This window comes from Carcharodon carcharias, chromosome 26, assembly GCF_017639515.1.
Source record: "Carcharodon carcharias isolate sCarCar2 chromosome 26, sCarCar2.pri, whole genome shotgun sequence".
NCBI lineage: Eukaryota > Metazoa > Chordata > Chondrichthyes > Lamniformes > Lamnidae > Carcharodon > Carcharodon carcharias.
The window spans coordinates 27,921,346-27,939,767 of NC_054492.1; the positions used below are offsets into that span (position 1 = coordinate 27,921,346).

Here is an 18,422-nt window from a genome sequence, read left to right on the forward strand (position 1 = left end):
TTGTGCATCTATCTGAGGCTGAACTAGACTGTTTGCAACCTGGGTCATATTTGACCAAAGATAAGCTACCAACCACATATATCTGCCATCATTAAAGTTGCCTATCTCCACCTACGTAAGGTTGCCCAACTCTACTTCTACACCTGTTGATCAAACTCTCACCAAAAGTTTGTTACATCTAGATTGGACTGTTCCAGTGCATTCCTGCCAACCTCCCACATTCTACCCTCTGTAAGCCTTCCAAGCTCATCCAGAACTCTGCTGCACATGTCCTTACTCTCACCAAGTCCTGTTCACTCATCACCCCTGTGGTCACTGACCTACATTGGTTCTGGTTCAACACTGCCTTGATTTTGAAATTCTCATCTTTGTTTTTAAATACCTTATGGCCTCATCCTTCCCTTTCTGTTTCATCCCCTCCTGCCTCACAGCCCTCATTACAGCCTTGGTTCAAACATGGACAAAAGAGATGAACTCCCAAGATGGGGAGAGTGACTGCCCTTGACATCAAGGCTGCATTTGACCAAGTGTGGCATTAAGGAGCCCCAGCAAAACTGGAGTCAATAGGAATGGCGGCGGGGGTGGGGGGCTCTCCACCGGTTGGAGTCGTACCTAGTATAAAGGAAGATGGTTGTGATTATTGAAGATCAGTCATCTCAGCTCCAGGACATCACTGCAGGAGTTCCTCAGGGTAGTGTCCTCAGCCCAACCATCTTCAGCTGCTTCATCAATGACCTTCCATTATAAGGTCAGAAGTGGGGATGTTCGCTGATGATTGTACAATGTTCGGCACCATTCACGACTCCACAGATACTGAAGCAGTCCATTTCTAAATGCAGCAAGACCTGGACATTATCCAGGCTTGGGCGGACAAGTGGCAAGTAACGTTGGTATCACACAAGTGCCAGGCAATGACCATTTCCAACAAGAGAGAATCTAACCATCGCCCCTTGAAGTTCAATGGCATTACCGTCAGTGAATCCCCCACTGTCAACATTCTGGGGTTACCATTGACCAGGAGCTGAACTGGACTAGCCATATAAATACTGTGGCTACAAGAGCAGGTCAGAGGCTAGGAATCCTGTGATGAGTAACTCACCTCCTGACTCCCCAAAGCCTGTCCACCATCTACAAGGCACAAATCAGGAGTGTGATAGAATGCTCCCCACTTGCCTGGATGAGTGCAGCTCTCACAACACTCAAGAAGCTTGACACTGTCCAGGACAAAGAAGCCCACTTAAATGGCACCACATCCACAAGCAATCACTTCTTCCACCACCGGTGCATAGTAGTAGCAGTATGTACCATCTACAAGTTGCACTAAAGGAATACAGCAAGGCTCCTTTGACAGCACCTTCCAAACCCACAACCACTACCCTCTAGAAGGACAAGGGCAGCAGATAGATGGGAACACCACCGCCTGGAAGTTCCCCTCCAAGTCACTCACCACCCTGACTTGGAAATATATCTCCATTCCTTCACTGTTGCTGGGTCAAAATCCTGGAGCTCCCTCCCTAACAGCATTGTGGGTATACCTACAACACATGGATTGCAGTGGTTCAAGAAGGCAGCTCACCACCATCTTCTCAAGGGCAACTAGGGATGGGCAATAAATGCTGGCCCAGCTAGTAAAGCCCACACCCATGAATGAATTTTTAAAAATATGTCTGTGCTGATCTAATACTGGCCTCTTTAGCATCTCCAATTTTAATTGCTTCACCATTGGTAGCTGTGTCTTTAGCTGCCAAAGCCTTAAGCTCTGGAACTTCCTCCCTAAGCCCTTTCTTTCTTTACGACACTCCTTAGATATACCCCTCTGACCAAGCTTTTTGTTATCTGCTCTAATATAGACTTTTGTGCCTTTGTGTCAAATGTTGCTTTACAGTGCTCCTGTGTAGCAACTTGGAAAGTTTTATTATATTAAAGGTACTATATAAATACAAGTAGTCATTGCCCCCTCGTTAATTTGCTGTGCGCACATCTGTAAATGATGGCTATTTTAGCAAGGTCCCTGAGAGTGATCAGTGCCCATGGAACTAGATCTTAGTTTTGAGTCAGTGCCTTCAGGAGGGATGGGGAGGAAATTGGCAAGAAAAAGCAAATTTTCTTTCTTCCTTGAGAAGAAACAAATGTGCCTGGGGCATTCAGCTGACAACCTGTCAAAAATCTGGTGAGCAAGGGAAGCTCACAGTTTGGTGAGCCTTGGACACAAAGCTGTATTCCACCACTGCATAGAGAATCATGTGAGTGCACTGCAGCAGTAGGTTAACTGTCCCCAAATCTGTACTTAATAGTCAGGTGGCACTAAATCTTTCAGGATATTTAATTAAACTTAAGGCCTAAGCATTAAACATAAAAATATATTTATTAAAAGTGATATTTTCTGTTACTGTCCATTTGTGCAAGTAATAAGAATATTGCCTTTCTAACAATCTAATCTTGATATAGTTTATTGAATGAAAAAAAGCCTGAAAAAAGCGCAGCTGGACAAATCCGTAAAGCTGACTTCAAACACATAAGTCCCTTTTTATATGATAGGCTTTTGCAGTATTTCTAATTGGATGGAATTTTTTGTCACTTTGAGTGAAGAGTAGCTCATGAAAATCCAGCTTAAAAACGTTATTGCCCATTAATCGAATTGCTGTGGTTTTCTTTGAGTACTTTCCCAAATAGTGTTGTATCAAGCAAATCTAACATGCTTTTTTATAATACTATTTTGAATAACTTTGCTGAAATTACACAAAATGTTTACGGTAATTTGAGACCCTATATTTGTACAAAAATTTATATTATTAGTCTTGAAGACTGATCATGTTATTTTGGTTGGATGCAGGTTAGGAAGTCTGGAAAATGGATACCTGTCTATAACTTTAGTGATTTTTGACTGACATTCATGTGAAGCATAAATACTGCAGCTTTATGCATGGCTCTTCTGAATTTTTTACTGGTGCAAAATTACTTCCAGTGTAAACTAGAGCTGTAGTTAGTTTGAAAATAAATGTTCTTGAAGGTGTGTACTAACAGTGCTTTGGATTGGATATGAATTATGTACTTGTGTTTTCTCATATGCAAAATTCCTGGTCCCAGCTGTGCTTCTGGTGAGAGACTCCAAATGGCGATAGGATGTTTTCCGCAGTGAGCAAAGAAAACTGCAATGAGTGGCTGGGCTAGGCTTTGGAAACTCTTGGGGCAGCTCAGGACGGAGTTGATGAAAGGCCTGGAAGTGAATTATATGCTCATGTAATTAGAGCATTATCTAGATCAAGATCCATAATCACCGAGGTTGATTTTTAATAAGGTGTGAACCCCAGTATAACCTACAAAGGATAGGATGAAAACAATGAGGTAGATGTAACCAATCCATGAGCCTGGATTATAAAAGGAGTAGATTTTTTTTCATTTTCAGGATGTGAATGTTGTTGGAAACTGCAATTTTTATATAGCAACTGTATCCCTAGCTGCCCTGAGCAGATGGTGATTGGCTGCCTTATTAAACTGCTGCAGTCTGTGTTGATGGTAGTTTGGTGCAATTCTGTGGCTTCTTAATTTTTAAAATGTATTCATTCATAGAATAGTGGGCAACGCTGTCAAGACCAGTATTTATTGCCCATTTCTAATTCGCCTGTAGGGGGAGGTGGTGAGACCCTTTGAACTGTTGCAGTCTATGGCGAAGGTATGCCTGCAGTGGTGTTAGGTAGGGAAGTTCCAGGATTTTGATCGTGACAATGAAGGAACAGCAATATATTTCTGTGTTAGGATGGTGTGTGACTTGGAGGCAGTGGTCTTCCCCTGCTCCTGCTGCCTTTTTATTTCCAGGTGGGGGAGCTTGCAGGTTTGGGAGGTGCTGCCGAAAAAGCCTTGGTGAGATGTTTCAGTGCATCTTGTAGATCGTTGACATCGCAGTCATGTGAGACAGTGGTAGAGGGATTAATGTTAAGGCAGTAGATGGGCTGCCAATAAAGCGAGTTGCTTTATCCTGGCTGATTTCAAGCTGATTAAATGTTGTTTGAGCTGCATTCCATCCAGACAAGTGGAGAGTATTCCATCACGCTCCTGGCTTAAGCCTTGTAGTTGGTGGAAAGACTTTGAGTGTGAGGAATTGAGCTACTCACTGCAGAATTCTGAGCCTCCAAGCTGCTACATACAGTAGCTACAGTATTTATGTGACTTAAAGATCATAAAGTTTGGTCAATGGTGACACCCATCACCCGATGTCAATGGTGAGGGATTTGAAGATGGTACTGCCGTTGAATACAAAGGGAAGGTGGTTCGACACACCCTTGTTGGAGATAGTCATTGCCTGGCATTTGTGTGGCACAAATGTTATTTGCTGCTTATCAACCCACGCCTGAATGTTGTCCAGGGATTGCTGCATGTGGGCAGGAACTATTTCATTAGCTCTGGAGTTGCGAATGGGCTGAACACTGCAATTATCAGCAAACATCCTTACTTTTGAGATTATGATGGAGGGTAGGTCATTGATGAAGCAGCTGAAGATAGGCTGAGCCTAGGACACTGTCCCGAGGAACTCCTGCAGCGACGTCCAGGGGCTGAGATGATTGCTGTTAAAAACCACAGTCACCTTCCTTTGTGCTGGTTATGATTCCAACCAGTGGAGAGCCTGATTCCCATTAACTTCAATTTCCCTAGAGCTCCTAGATTTCAAGGGCTGCCTAATGTCAAAGGCAGTAACTCTCACCTTACCTCTGGAATTCAACTGTTTTGTCTAAGTTTGAACCAAAGCTGTAATGAACTGTTTTTAGTTGAGTGGTTCTGGTGGAACCCAAACTGACATCAGTGAGCAGCTTATCACTAAGTAATAATACCATTGATGATCAGTTCCATCACTTTACTTATGATTGTGTTGTAGGTTGATGGGAGGTAATTGGCTGGATAGGATTTCTCCTGCTTTTTGTGCACAGGGCATTCTGGGGAAATTTTACACTTGTTGACTAGATGGCAATGTTGTAACTGCACTGGAACAGCTTTACCAGAGGTTCGGCTAGTTCTGGATCACAAGATTTCAACCAGGATGTTGCCAGGGTCCGTAGCCTTTTCTATACAGTGCGTACAGCCATTTTTTGATATCATATGGGGTGAATCAAATTGACTGAAGAAAGGCATCAATAATGCAGAGGCACTCAGGAGGAAACCAAAATTGATCATTCACTCAGCACTTCTGGCTGAAGGTGGTTGCAAACACTTCAGCTGAGTCTTTTGCGCAGATGTGCTAGGCTCCGCCATAATTTCAGATGGGGAGCCTCCTCTTCCTGTAGTTGTTTAATTGTCTACCACCGTTCATAACTGGATGTAACAGGACTGCAGAGCTTTGATCTGATCTGTTTCTAAATTCTGTCCGCTGTTTAGTATGCATGTAGCCTGTGTCATAGCTTCACCAGATTGATATCTCATTTTTAGGTACACACAATGCTACCCCTGACATGCTCGTCCATACTCCTCATTGAACCAGGGTTGGTACCTGATTGCCTTGAGAGTGGTAGAGTGAGGGATATGCCAGGCCATGAGTTTACATGTTGTCGTGAAATACAATTATGCTGCTGATGACAGTTCCTCCTGGATGCCTCGTTTTCAGCTGTTAGATCTGTTCTGATTTATCCTATTTTGCAAAGCGGTGGTGCCCAACAGTATGATGGAGGGTATCCTCAATGTGAATATGGCACAAATCCACAGATGTTAGTGAGGAGGACTTTGTATGGTTGACTGGGCTGTGTGCGCCTTTGTCATGTTCGGATCTGGTGCCTATGTTGATGCCAGATGATCTGTCCATTTTTTAATTGTTTTGTGGCAGTTTGATTTAACTAAGTAGCTTGCTAGGCCATCTGAGAGCAGATTAGAGAAAACCACATTACTGTGAGCCTGGAGTCACATAGCTAGACCAGGTTAAGACAGCAGGTTTCTTTCACTAAAGGAGATTAGTCAACCAGTTGGAATTTTACAACAATCCAGTAGTTTCATGGTCACCATGACTGAAACTAGTTTTAGATCCAGATTTGTTGAATCAACTGCATTTAAATTCTCCAACTGCTGCGGTGAGCTTTGAACTTGCATCCCCAGATTATCAGTCCATACCTCTAGGTTACTAATCCAGTAGCATGAGTTTGCTAGCATATCCCATAATAATGGCTTGTCGGACCACTGCAGAATATTGCATTGGTGTGGGACTGAGGTCATGTATAGCCAGACCAGGTGAGGATGACAGGATTAGTTCCTTCAAAGACATTATTGACTTTTGTAACAATCCTGCAACTTGATGGTCACTTTTACTGATTTCAGATTTTTAAAATTAGATTCAAATTCTCAAACTGCCATGGTGGAATTTGATCTCTGGATTATTAGTCTACGTTTCTGGATTATTAGTTCAGTAACATAATCACCAAATGGCTGTACCCTGATTGCTAAGTGGCCTTTCTCATCACTGCACTCTGGTACCTGATCTACCTGTTCACATAATCCACATCCAGTCTAGTTTTCTTGAAGATTCAGACCTCAGTAAAACGGCCTTGTTTTTTGATGCCCTCAATAAGTGCCTAATTCACAATAGAAACTGTTTTACTGACCTTTTTCCCCCTCCAAGCTATTTACTTAATAAGAACATTCTTTGATAATAATACATGTTATCAAAATGGTGCTGACTGAGAGATTAAACCAATTGGGCAACTCAAAATTATAGAAATATTAGCATGGAAGGATATCATTCCCCCATGTGGGCTCTGCCTCTATAGGGTGCCTACTTACTCTAATCCTCCCTTATTCATATCCTATACTCTTTTATACTACTTTATAATGCCAGATTCAAATATAGGTCTCCAAATCCAAAATTAAGTTTTTTTTTTAAATTTTGTGTAGTGTTGTTATTTTTATGAATTGCCCCAGGTATTCCATAGTGTTGTACATTTTAAACAGACTAAAGGTGCTTGGTGTTGCACAACACCTGCCTGGTGTGCTGGTCTACACGGGCAACAGTGTAAAATGGAAATGTAAAATTGCTGGTTAGCAATGGGCACCACCCAAGAAAACCAGGTTTAAAAAAGTGGGTTTTTGCAGCTACCATATCTGGTAGGTTTAGTTTGGGTTTCCCGCTAGCTTGATAAAAGATGTTTAGGTAAGCAGCGGCACCATCATCGAAGAGAATCATAGAATAATACAGCACAGAAAGAGAACATTTGTCCATTGTGTCCCTGCCAGCTCTTTGAAAGAGCTACCTAATCTTTCCCACACCCCTGCTGTTCCTTTATTGCCTAGCAAGTTTTTTTCTTTTTAAGTATGTATACAATTTCCTTTTGAAAGTTACTATTGATTTTGCTTCTACCTTTCGGGCAGTGCATTCTACATCATAAAAACTCTTCCGCATATTTTCCCCCCATCATGACATTGATTCTTTTTCCAATTACCTTAAAAAGTGTCCTCTAGTTACTGACCTTTCTGCCACTGGAAACAGTTTCTCCTTATTTATTCTATCAAATCCATCGTGATTCTGAAAAGCAACATCAGATCTCCCTGAGACCTTCTCTGCTTTAAGTAGAATGATCCCAACTTCTCTATTTTCTCCACGTAACTGAAGTCCCTCATTCCTGATACCATTCTAGTAAATCTCTTCTGCATATTCTCCAAGATCTTGACATCCTTCCTAAAGTATGATACCCAGAATTGGTATTGGAGGCTAATTTAAAAAGAGTTAACATAACTACTTTCCTTTTGTACAATATGTCTTTGTTTATAAAGCTAAGAACCCCATCTGCATTATTAACAGGCTTCTCAACTTATTCTGTCACCTTCAAAGATTTGTGAATGTGCACCCCCAGGTCTCTGTACACCGTTAAAATTGCACCATGTAATTTATATATGCACCATATAGTCTCCTAATTCTCCCTACTAAAATGAATCACTTCATACTTCTCTGCAGTAAATGCCATCTACCATGTACCTGCCCATTTTACCAAAGTCCTCTTGAATTCTGTTAATATCCTCCTCACTGTTTACTACATTTCTGAATTTAATATCATCTGCAAACTTTGAAATTATTCCCTGTAAATGCGAGTCTGGGTCATTAATATACATCAAAAACAGTGATCCTAATACCAAACCCTGGAGGATACTACTGTATACTTCTCTCCATTCTGAAAAGCAACCATTCATCGGTGGTACTTTGGTTTTTGTCACAAATTTTCTATCCATGTAGCTGTTACCCCTTTAATTTAATGGGCCTCGGTTAACATATTTATTATCTGGTACATTATCCAAGCACCTCTTTAAAGTCTACAAATACAACATCCACTGCAAAATCTTCTTCAATCCTCTCAGTTCATCAAAGTACTCAATCGTTATTCAGACATGTTTGCCTTTCCCAGATCTGTGCTGGCTTTCATTTATTAACCCATATTTTTCCAAGTGTTAATTTATTTTGTCCTGATTTATTATCTCTAAAGGTTTCCCACCACTATCTTCAGGCTGACTGATCTGTAGTTGCTGGGTTTACCCCTCTCCCCTTTTTTGAACAGAGATATAACGTTTGCAATCCTTCAATCCTTTGATACTGCTCGTGATCTGACGATTGGAAGTTTGTGGCCAGAGTCTCCGCAATTTCCATCCCCTGCAACCTGGAAAGCATGCCACCCTGACCTCTTTTCTACTTTGAGCACTGCCAACCTTTTAATTACCTCATCTTTATCTGTTTTTATCCTTTCCAATTTTACTTCAACCTGCTCCTTTGAATATGACATTGGCAACATCCTTGTCATTAGTGAAGACAGAAGCAAAGTATTCACTTAGTACGTCAGCCATGTCCTCTGCTTCTAGAAGGTGGTCTTGGTCTCTAATCAACCCACCCTTCCTTTGACTACCCTTTAACTATTTATATATCATTTAAAAGAAACTTTTGGATTCCCCTTTATGCTACCCACTGATCTATTCTCTCTTACTGCTCTTATTTCTTTTTGCAGTACTTCTCTGCACTTTCGGAATTCAGCTTGATTTTCTACCCTATTACAAACCCCATATTTATCATAAGCCTCCCTTTCTGCTTCACTGTAATCTCTTTATTTCTAGTCATCCAGGAAGTTCAAACTTTGGATGCCCTTCCTTTCCCCCAACTGTGGGGATGTGTTTCACCTGCACCCAAACTATTTCTTCTTTGAAAGCCCCCATATTGCTCATTTACTGTTTTACCTGCTGTGTAATATACAGTTAAGAAAAATGTTAGAATGGAAGATCACATGATCTTAGTATCCAATAGCAGTGTAGCATGGGCTACCTTAGTAGTCAGTTGTGAGTAGTCTAGAGTTAGAGTCTGTAATGTAGAGGCAAGGTTTGAATTGTAACCACACAAGTATAGCTGCTTAGGTTCCTTTGTAAATAAATAGAATATGTTTTACACAAGAGCTATCTGCTGATCTACTCTGTCTATGGTACCAACGCGGCCATCCCGAAACAAGCATGCAACCCAGATTTATTAGTCCAACTAAACCAGTGACCAGGATCCAACACCTGCTAATCTTTGATTCCAATCCAGCTGAGTCAAAACCTTTTTCACTGAAATTAGATCTCCTCCAAATTAATATTTTCACATTTGACTTTTCTTGTTCTTCTCCATAGTTACTCCAAACCTAATGATATTGTGATCGCTAGCACCACACTTAACCTAAAACAAAAGTGGCTATAGCTGACAACTGAGCTGTGAACTCTTCTGATCTGGATTTTTAAAAATGGATAGAGAAGTAATAGAATCAGATGAATTCTGATTGGATTTGGAAATCACATGTAAACAGTACTGAATACCAATGGAAGTGCAACCTTTCTTCAGGCAAAGGCTTTGCAGAAGAAAATTGAAGGTGTTAAAACCCCTCACTCTTCCATTTAACAATTGATTGCTGAGTGTTTTGCTTTTAATACTTCCAAAGAACTTAAAATGTAGTTTTGCACTTATTGGGTTACCCTTTTGCCCTTCATTACTGTTGATTATAGCCAATTATCGCTGTGTAATTGAATGGGGAAAAACTGCTTTATTTAATCATATAACCTGAAGGTTAATGTAAATTAGGTTTTGAAGGTACTCTGTAGTGGGAGAACCTATAATTAAAACTGGTTGTATGTTTTCTCATCCTTCTTGTAAAACACCAGATCTAATTTGATTTTTTTTATCACTACCCCACCACCATATTCTCATTTTGATACATTTAATAATTCTCTTGCAAACAATAAATGTGATTTATTTTGCCATTGTTTGGCTTGAAACTAAGAGTTGAATTTGACCCATCCCCTAGAAATTTGAGAGCCTTTTGTTGTGCCTCAGATTTTTCCTTTATAAAGAACAAACAGGTTTGATTCAGGAAACCAACCTTAAATCATTATTGAACCACCAATTTTATTACAAAGGAATTTTATATTGTCCTCTTCCAGTGATGTGGTATGACAACAGCATTATTGAAAAGTAAAAATTGTAACTTATTAATCCTTTACTTTATATATTTTGGCCTGTGAGCAAAATTTATATCACATTTGGAGCACCATATTGATTGCGACCAGTGGAATGTATTAAGAGTTTAAAGTGGAAATATTTACTGAATGCCATGTAGATTCCTCATTAAAACCCTTCATTGCCTCTTCTGTGTATTGGGGAGCAGGTTTGTGATTATGATTCAATCCTTGCCTGCCAGCTTTGCATGAGGATGGTACATTCAGAAGGATTCTTTCTTGTACCTGCAGAAGTCCAGCTTAAGAGCAGTATTGTTGAAGGTTATGAATGTGTTGCCTGCTTGACTGTCACACGAGGAATCTAACTGTATAAAGCTTTCGTTTTTTATTGATTGAGGAGATATTAAAACCTTTCTAACTCATTATTATTAAACTGAAGTGGAAATATATTCAGTGATTTCCATTGTGTTAGATTTTGACTATGGCTCAGAAATGCAGCCCTTAAAGTGTTATTATATTCCTTTTACAGCCTGAAAGGATAGCGGGTGAACAGTACGGAATACATTCAGATGTGTGGAGCTTTGGCATCTCATTTATGGAGGTTGGTGCACATATCTGATTAATTGTTACATCTTAAGAACAAGAAAAATTTTGCCTTCCTTCTCCTGACATTTATTTACTCATTTCTCCATTTTCTCTTCAAAATGTACAAATGAGTTCAGAACATAACATAAAAAATAGGAGCAGGAGTAGACCATACAGTCCCTCAAGCCTACCCACCATTCAGTGTATTCATGGCTGATCTTCTGCCTTAACTCTTCACCTTTCTGCTGGTTCCCCATATGCCTTGATTCCCTCAGGGACCAAAAATGTGGCTATTTCAGCTTTAAATATACTCACAGGGAGCATCCACAACTCTCTGGGGTAGAGAGTTCCAAAGATTCGCAGCCCTCTGATTGAAAAAATTTCTCTTCACCTTAGTCCTAAATGATCAACCCTTTATCCCAAGACCCAAGTTATCGATTTCTCAGCCAGGGAAAACAGCCTCTCAGCATAGACCCTGTCCAGCCCTTTGAGAATCTTGTATGTTTCAATGAGATCACCTCTCATTCTTCTAAATTCCAGAGAGTATGGCCCAATTTATTCAGTCTCTCTTCATAGGACAACTCTCATCTCAGGAACTTATCTAGTGTGCTTTCTCTGAACTGCCTCCAATGCAAATATATCCTTCCTTAAATATAGAGATGATGACTGCACACAGCATTCCAGGTGTGGTCTCACCAAAGCCTTGTACAATTGTAACAAGGAGTCTTGATTTTTGTACTCCAACCCCTTGCAATTAAGGCCAAAATGTCTTTGTCCTTCATAGGTCATGTGTTTGGAAGGTGCTGTTGAAAGAGCCTTGGTGCGATGCTGCAGTGCATCTTGTAGATGATATACACTGCTGCCACTGTGCATCAATGGTGGATGGAGTAAATGTTGAATGTTCCTACAAGGAACATAGAGTTGATGGATGGGGTGCTAATCAAGTGAGTTGCTTTGCCCTGGATTGTGTCCAGCTTCTTGTTGTTGTAGCTGCCCGTATCCAAGCAAGTGGAGAGCATACCATTACACTCCTGACTTTAGCCTTGTAGATAGTAGATAGGCTTTGGGGAGTCAGAAGGTGAGTTACTCGCTGCAGAATTCTCAGCCTATGATCTGCTTTTCTAGCCAGAGTATTTATATGGCTGGTCCAGTTCAATTTCTGGTCAATAGTAACACCCCAGGATGTTGGAGGATTGATTCAGCAAGGGTAGTGCCTTTGAATTCATGGGGAGATAGTTAGACTCCCTCTTGTTGTGGATTGTCATTGCCTAGCACTTGTGAATGTTTCTTGCCACTTATCAGCCCAAACCTGAATGTTGTCCTGGCCTTGCTGCATATGAACACAGGCTGCTTCAGTATTTGAGGAGTCACAAATGGTGCTGAACATTGTGCAATCATCAGTGAACATCCCCACTTTATAATGGAGGGAAGGCCATTGATGAAGCAGCTGAAGATGGTTGGGCCCAGGACACCACCTTGAGGAACTGCAGTGATGTCCTGGGACTAAGATGATTGACCTTCAACAACCACAGCCATCTTCCTTTGTGCTAGGTATGAGTCCAACCAGTAGAGAGTTTTTCCCTGGATTCCCATTAACTTGAGCTTTGCTAGGGTTTCTTGTTGCCATTCTCGGTCAAATACCTCCTTGATGTTAAGGGCAGTCACACTCACCTCACCTCTTGAGTTCGGCTCTTTTGTCCATTTTTGGGCCAAGGCTGTAATGAGGCCAAGAGCTGAGTGGCCCTGGCAGAACCCAAACTGAGCGTCAGTGTGCAGGTTGTTGCTGAGTAAGTGCCACTTAATAGTACTTTCGACAACCACTTCCATCACTTTTTATGATCAAGAGTAGTCTGATGGGGAGTTAATTGTCTGGTTTGGACTTGCTCTGTTTTTTGTGGACAGGGCATACCTAGGTAATTTACCAATTTGCTGAGTAGATGCCAATGTTGTAGCTGTACTTGAACAGCTTGGCCAGGTGCATGACTAGTTCTGGAGCACAAGTCTTCAGTAACTTTGCCAGATGTTGTCAGGGCCCATAGCCTTTGCAGTATCCAGTGCTTTCAGCCGTTTCTTGAGGTCACATGGAGTGAATCGAATTGGCTAAAGACTGGCACCTGTGATGCTGGGGATCTCAGGAGGATACTGAGATGGATCATCCACTTGGCACTTATCCCTGCTTCCTGTCCATGAACCAGTCTTCTATCCATGCTAATAAATTATCCACAGCTCCATCCACCGTTATCTTGCATTTAGCCTTTTGTGTGATATCTTATCGAACACCCTTTGGAAATCCAGGCATATCATATCTTTTGGTTCCCCTTTATCCTGCTAATTAAATCCTCAAAACCTCTAATAAATTTGTCAAACACAATTTCCCTTCTGTGAAACATTTTGACATTGCCTGTTCTTACTATGATTTTTATCATTATTAAAACTTCCTTAATAATAGATTGCAGCATTTTCCTAACAACTGGTGCCAGGCTAACTGGTCTGTGGTTTCTGTTTTCTCTTGCCCTCCTTTCTTGAATCATGCGGTCTTATGGTGTTACATTTGCTAACCCCTAATTCACTGAGACAATTCAAGAATCTAGGGGAATTTTGGAAAATCATACCAGTGCATCCGCTATCTCTGCAGCAACCTCTTTTAGAACCGTAGGATGTAGTCCATCAGATCCTGGGGATTTATTGGCTTTAGTCATGTAAGTTTCCCCACCTTTTTCTTAGCTGGTACTAATTATCTTAAGTTCCTCACTCTTATCCGCCCCTTGGTTATCCTCTCTTTCTGGTATGATGAACAAGTCACTTGACTCTGTCTAAATCTGTACCTTAAGAATCACAGAATCGTTACAGTGCAGAAGGAGGCCATTCAGCCCATTAGGTCTGCACTGTCTCTGAAAGTGCCTACTTAAATCATAGGAATGCTGTGGGTGTCCATGGAGCCCTGGTATAAGTCAAAATCTTACAGAGAGAACAAGAAAATGACTGATTAGTCGCCCAGCCTTCTAGGAGGCACATGATCTCAGCACAATTCCACCTCCAAAACTTAATGTGCGTACTGCAGCAATTGTTGTCTCCATCTACAATGAATCTATGAACAGGGACATACCCTTGGCTTCTAATTCAATGTTAGACATGTAAATCTGACCAAACACATGATTTCACAATTCTTGGCCTACCTCCTAAGGAACAACATGACTGTATTTCAAAGTGATTCATTGTGTGTGCAGCATCTTGGGGTGCCCTGAGAGATGTCATAAGGCTTTACATAAATGCAAGCTCATTTTTAAATACAATATCACAGAACGTTATATTACAGTAAAAATAAGCAAGGTTATGCAGTTCAGAATTGCTTCTAATGGTGATTCTCTGATGTTAGTAATAACTTTTTAAACAGTGTTACGATTCCAGCTGAGGTTAGCCCTGGACAAGCCTGATCCCAGAGTGGAACCCAGCTTGACAGATCCTAACTGTTATTTGTTTGTTTAGATACGTGGAGAATAGCTGCTGAACAGAGGCAAAGGGGTCAGCTGATGAACTTTTAACCAAAAAAAACATTTATTCAACAAGAAAAGATGAACTATATTACAATACTCCTTCACCCACAACTATACCTTTACAGATGTATACAGATTTGTAAGGATAACACAAGTTACACAAGCTATCTTATATTCTAATGTACAAATTAAATATACAGTCCATGTAAATCTATGGCACCCTGTGGTCAGACACACCACACTCTGAAATCAAGTGACAGATGCTACCTCAACCAGATGCTATGGATCTCTCCTCAACTACCCCTAGACGCTTGCCACACCATGAACCAACCAGTCTCACCGTATTCCGTCCTTCACACGAGGGTTTCCAATCTCCACTCTCCAAGACCTCACCTTGGAATCTTCTCCCAAACCGACACTTTCTCTCAGATGCCTTCCGCAAGGGTTCACCTCCAGGGTTTCAAAATTTCCTTCTGATGTTCCTCTTCCCTGGGTCACTACATGCATCCAAGCTGTCTTTCACACACACTGTCTCTATGACTCAGCCGTCAACACTGCTTCACATGCCCATAGCAAAGAGTTACAGACCTTCAGTCGTCTCTTTGGACCTTCTTGCCTCTTGCAAGCTGTTCTCACTTTAAATCTGCCTTCTGCAGCTTTTGTCTCTTTAAATCTGAAGCATGGAGCCTTTCTGCCCCTCACTCTTAATTTCACTTAACAGGACCTTTTCCCAGGTTCCTGTCTGTTCTTTAACTTTGACAAAGTCTTCCTTTGACAAAGAAGGCCTTCTTTGGACTTTCCCCTCTTCCACTCCGCTGGATTTTTGGGGTTTTTCTTTAGCTGTCCCCTTTGCTCCAGTCTCTCCTGGCAGCAACTTTCAGAACCAACTGCACTTAAACAGCTTCCAAAACAACTGCTGTTTCTCTTCTCTGTGTGTCTGTGAGAGGGACCTGCCTCTCTGGGCCCCAGTTGCTAGGCAACTGTCCAATCCTTTTACCCTTGTATGTTTACCTTCTCTTTAGGGTCGTAAAACTCCTCATTAGAAATGCAAGCACCTTCTTAAAGTGAAACTAAAACTCCATTTGACTTTTCTTAACACAGAGATACAGAAATACAAATCTAACTTAAACTTTAAAGCTAAAACTTATTCCTAGCATCGACAAATACCAATATAACTTACTTAAACTATCTCTATTTCCTAACAACAGGAAGGCCAAAGGTAACTTGGAGATGAAAGAGTTGATGTACACCCTATCACTTGAGATACAAGATTCTTCACCTCTTTTCACTTAAGGCACTTAGAATCCAGAGAGGGATTTTCAATTCAATTCAATTTCACTTTATTGTCCATACAGAAATTAATTTTGGGCACATTGATCTTTCATTAAAAAATTATGTATAAATGAAAAACGACAATAAGAAGAAAGAAAATAACCCCATCACAATGATCTAATTTTAACTAAAATGTTTAAAAAAACTATTCCAATGCATTGAAATAACTAGTCAGTGCGTTCAACCTTGAGTGCATATCCTAATCCATACATCAAACTCTTGTTAAAAGTTCTTATCGAGATGGGCACAAACAAGTTCAGAAACCGATTTGTTCTGCATCTAAGGAATAGTAGCCTTTTCCCTGAATGCATCCAACAGTAATGCTGAAACAATGTGTGATTCTCATTGTTTATGACACTCTTTACTTTCGTCAAAATTCCTCGAGAGCAGATTTTGTCAAGATAGATCTGCTCATCAAATAACCTGCCTGCCTTGCTCAGTGATCTCTGTACCCTTAAAAAATCTGCTCTCCTAAAGCAACAGTACTAGGTAAGTTATCCAAAAAAGACAGCACTCTCAACTACATTCATGTAGGAGAGCTTTATGATTGTGGGACCTACTCAAAAAGATTTTAATTTTCTGAGGTGGTATAATCATTTATGTCCCATGGCTACCACAGTTATACACTGTTCCCTCCAATTCACCTTATCATCTACTTTGATACCTAGATACTTGTAGTTAGTTACTATTTCAATGTTTACATTATGAATCTTCACAGGAACAATATCAATAACTGATATTTTTAGCTTAGGTTACAACAACATATTTATATAGCACCTTTAACATGATCAAGCATCTCAAGACACTTCACAGGAGCATTACCAGACATGTTTCAATGCCAAATCACTTAAGGAGTTATTAGGGCAGATGAATAGTTTTAAGGAGTGTTTTAAAGGATGGTAGAGAGCTGGTGAGGCAGCCAAGTTTAAAGAGGGAATTTCAGAGCTTTAAGGCCTTTCAAGCTATGGCATGACTACCATGGTGGAGTGATTAAAATTAGGGATATTTAAGAGGCCAGAATTAGTGGAGTGCAGATATTTTAGAGGATTGTGGAGATGGGAAGAAATTATAGAGATAGGGAAGGGTAACACCATTGATAAAATTGAAAACAAAGAAGAAATGTTTAAAATTAAGACGTTGCTTAACCGAGAACCAACGTAGATTAGCGAACAGAGGGGCAATGGGAGGATGATACTTGATGTGAGCTCAGAAACAGACAGCAGAGTTTTGGATGACTTCAAGTTTACAGAGGATAGAAAGTGAGAGGTCAGCCAGGTGTACTTTAGAATAGTCATGTCTAGAGGTAACAAAGACATGGACCAGGGTTTCATCAGCAGATGAGCCAAGGCAGAGGAGGAGTTCTGCCATGTTTCAAAGGTGAAATAGGTGATTTTAGTGATGTGTAAATGTGTGGCCAGAAGCTATTTCGGAGTGAAATATGACACCAAGGTTGCGAACATTCTAGTTCAGGCTCAGACAATTGCCAAGGAGAGGGATGCAGCCTGTGGCTAGTGATTGAGTTGAAGACAACAGACAGTCTTACCAATATTTAGTTGGAGGAAATTTTTGCTCTACTGGATGACAGACAAACAGTTTGACAACTTAGAGAGAGTGGAAGAGCCAAGGTAATGATGAGGTAGAACTGGATGTCATCAGTGAACATGTGAAAACTGATGCTGTGTTTTTGTATGATGTCACCAAAATGCAGTACGTAGGTGAGAAATAGGGGGACCAAAAATAAATCCTTGAGGGACCCCAAAGGCAATGGTGCAGCAGCAGGAAAAAACACAAATTGCAGGTGATTCTCTGGCAACAATTAGCTAGATAAGCATGGAACCAGACAAGTATAGTCCCATCCAGCTGGACAATGGTGGGTCCCATCCAGCTGGACAACAGTGGAAAGGCATTAAAGGAGGCTGATGTGGTTAATTGTGTAAAGACTGCACACAGGTCAAGAAGGTTGAAGACCTATAGTTTGCCTTTGTCACGTAGGATGTCATTTGTGACTTTGATAAGAGCTGTTTCAGTATTGTGGCAGTGGCAGAAACCTGATTGGAGGGATTAGAGGGTCCAACAAAGGACGGCGCAGTGCTGGACCTAATTCTGGGAAATGAAGCCAGACAGGTGGTAGTGGGGGAGCATTTTAGTGATAGTGATCACAACATGATACAATTTAAGCTTGTTATGGACAAAGAAATAGACAAGTTGCAAAAAAATGTTTTGGATTGGGGGAGAGAGCAGATTTTAGTAAAATAAGACAGGATCTGGCCAAGGTTGACTGGGAACAGCTACTTGTGGGGAAATCTACAGAGGAGCAGTTGGGGGGTGTTCAAAAAGGAAATGGGGAGGGTACAGGCTCAACATGTTCCCTTTAGGGTGATAGGAAGGAGTAACAAGCCCAGAGAACCATGGATGACCAGAGACATTCAGGATATGATGAGAAGGAAAAAGGAGGCTTTTAGGTTGTAGAGATAAGCCAGGGAATTACAGGCCAGTGAGTCTCACGTCAGTGGTAGGGAAACTATTGGAGAAAATTCTGAAGGAGAGAATCTATCTCCACTTGGAGAGGCAAAGTTTGAT

The 18,422-nt window shown here is 40.9% G+C and overlaps 1 protein-coding gene across 10 annotated transcripts in view; it reads left to right on the top strand.

Moving 5' to 3' along the window:
• Positions 1-18,422, top strand: part of map2k5 (mitogen-activated protein kinase kinase 5) — a 275,892-nt gene that overhangs the window by 172,469 nt on the left and 85,001 nt on the right. For all 10 annotated transcript variants that reach the window (XM_041174736.1, XM_041174728.1, XM_041174729.1 and 7 more), the window contains one exon: positions 10,961-11,032. In XM_041174736.1, the coding sequence (XP_041030670.1) occupies positions 10,961-11,032 (72 nt within the window). The remainder of the gene's footprint in view (positions 1-10,960; positions 11,033-18,422) is intronic.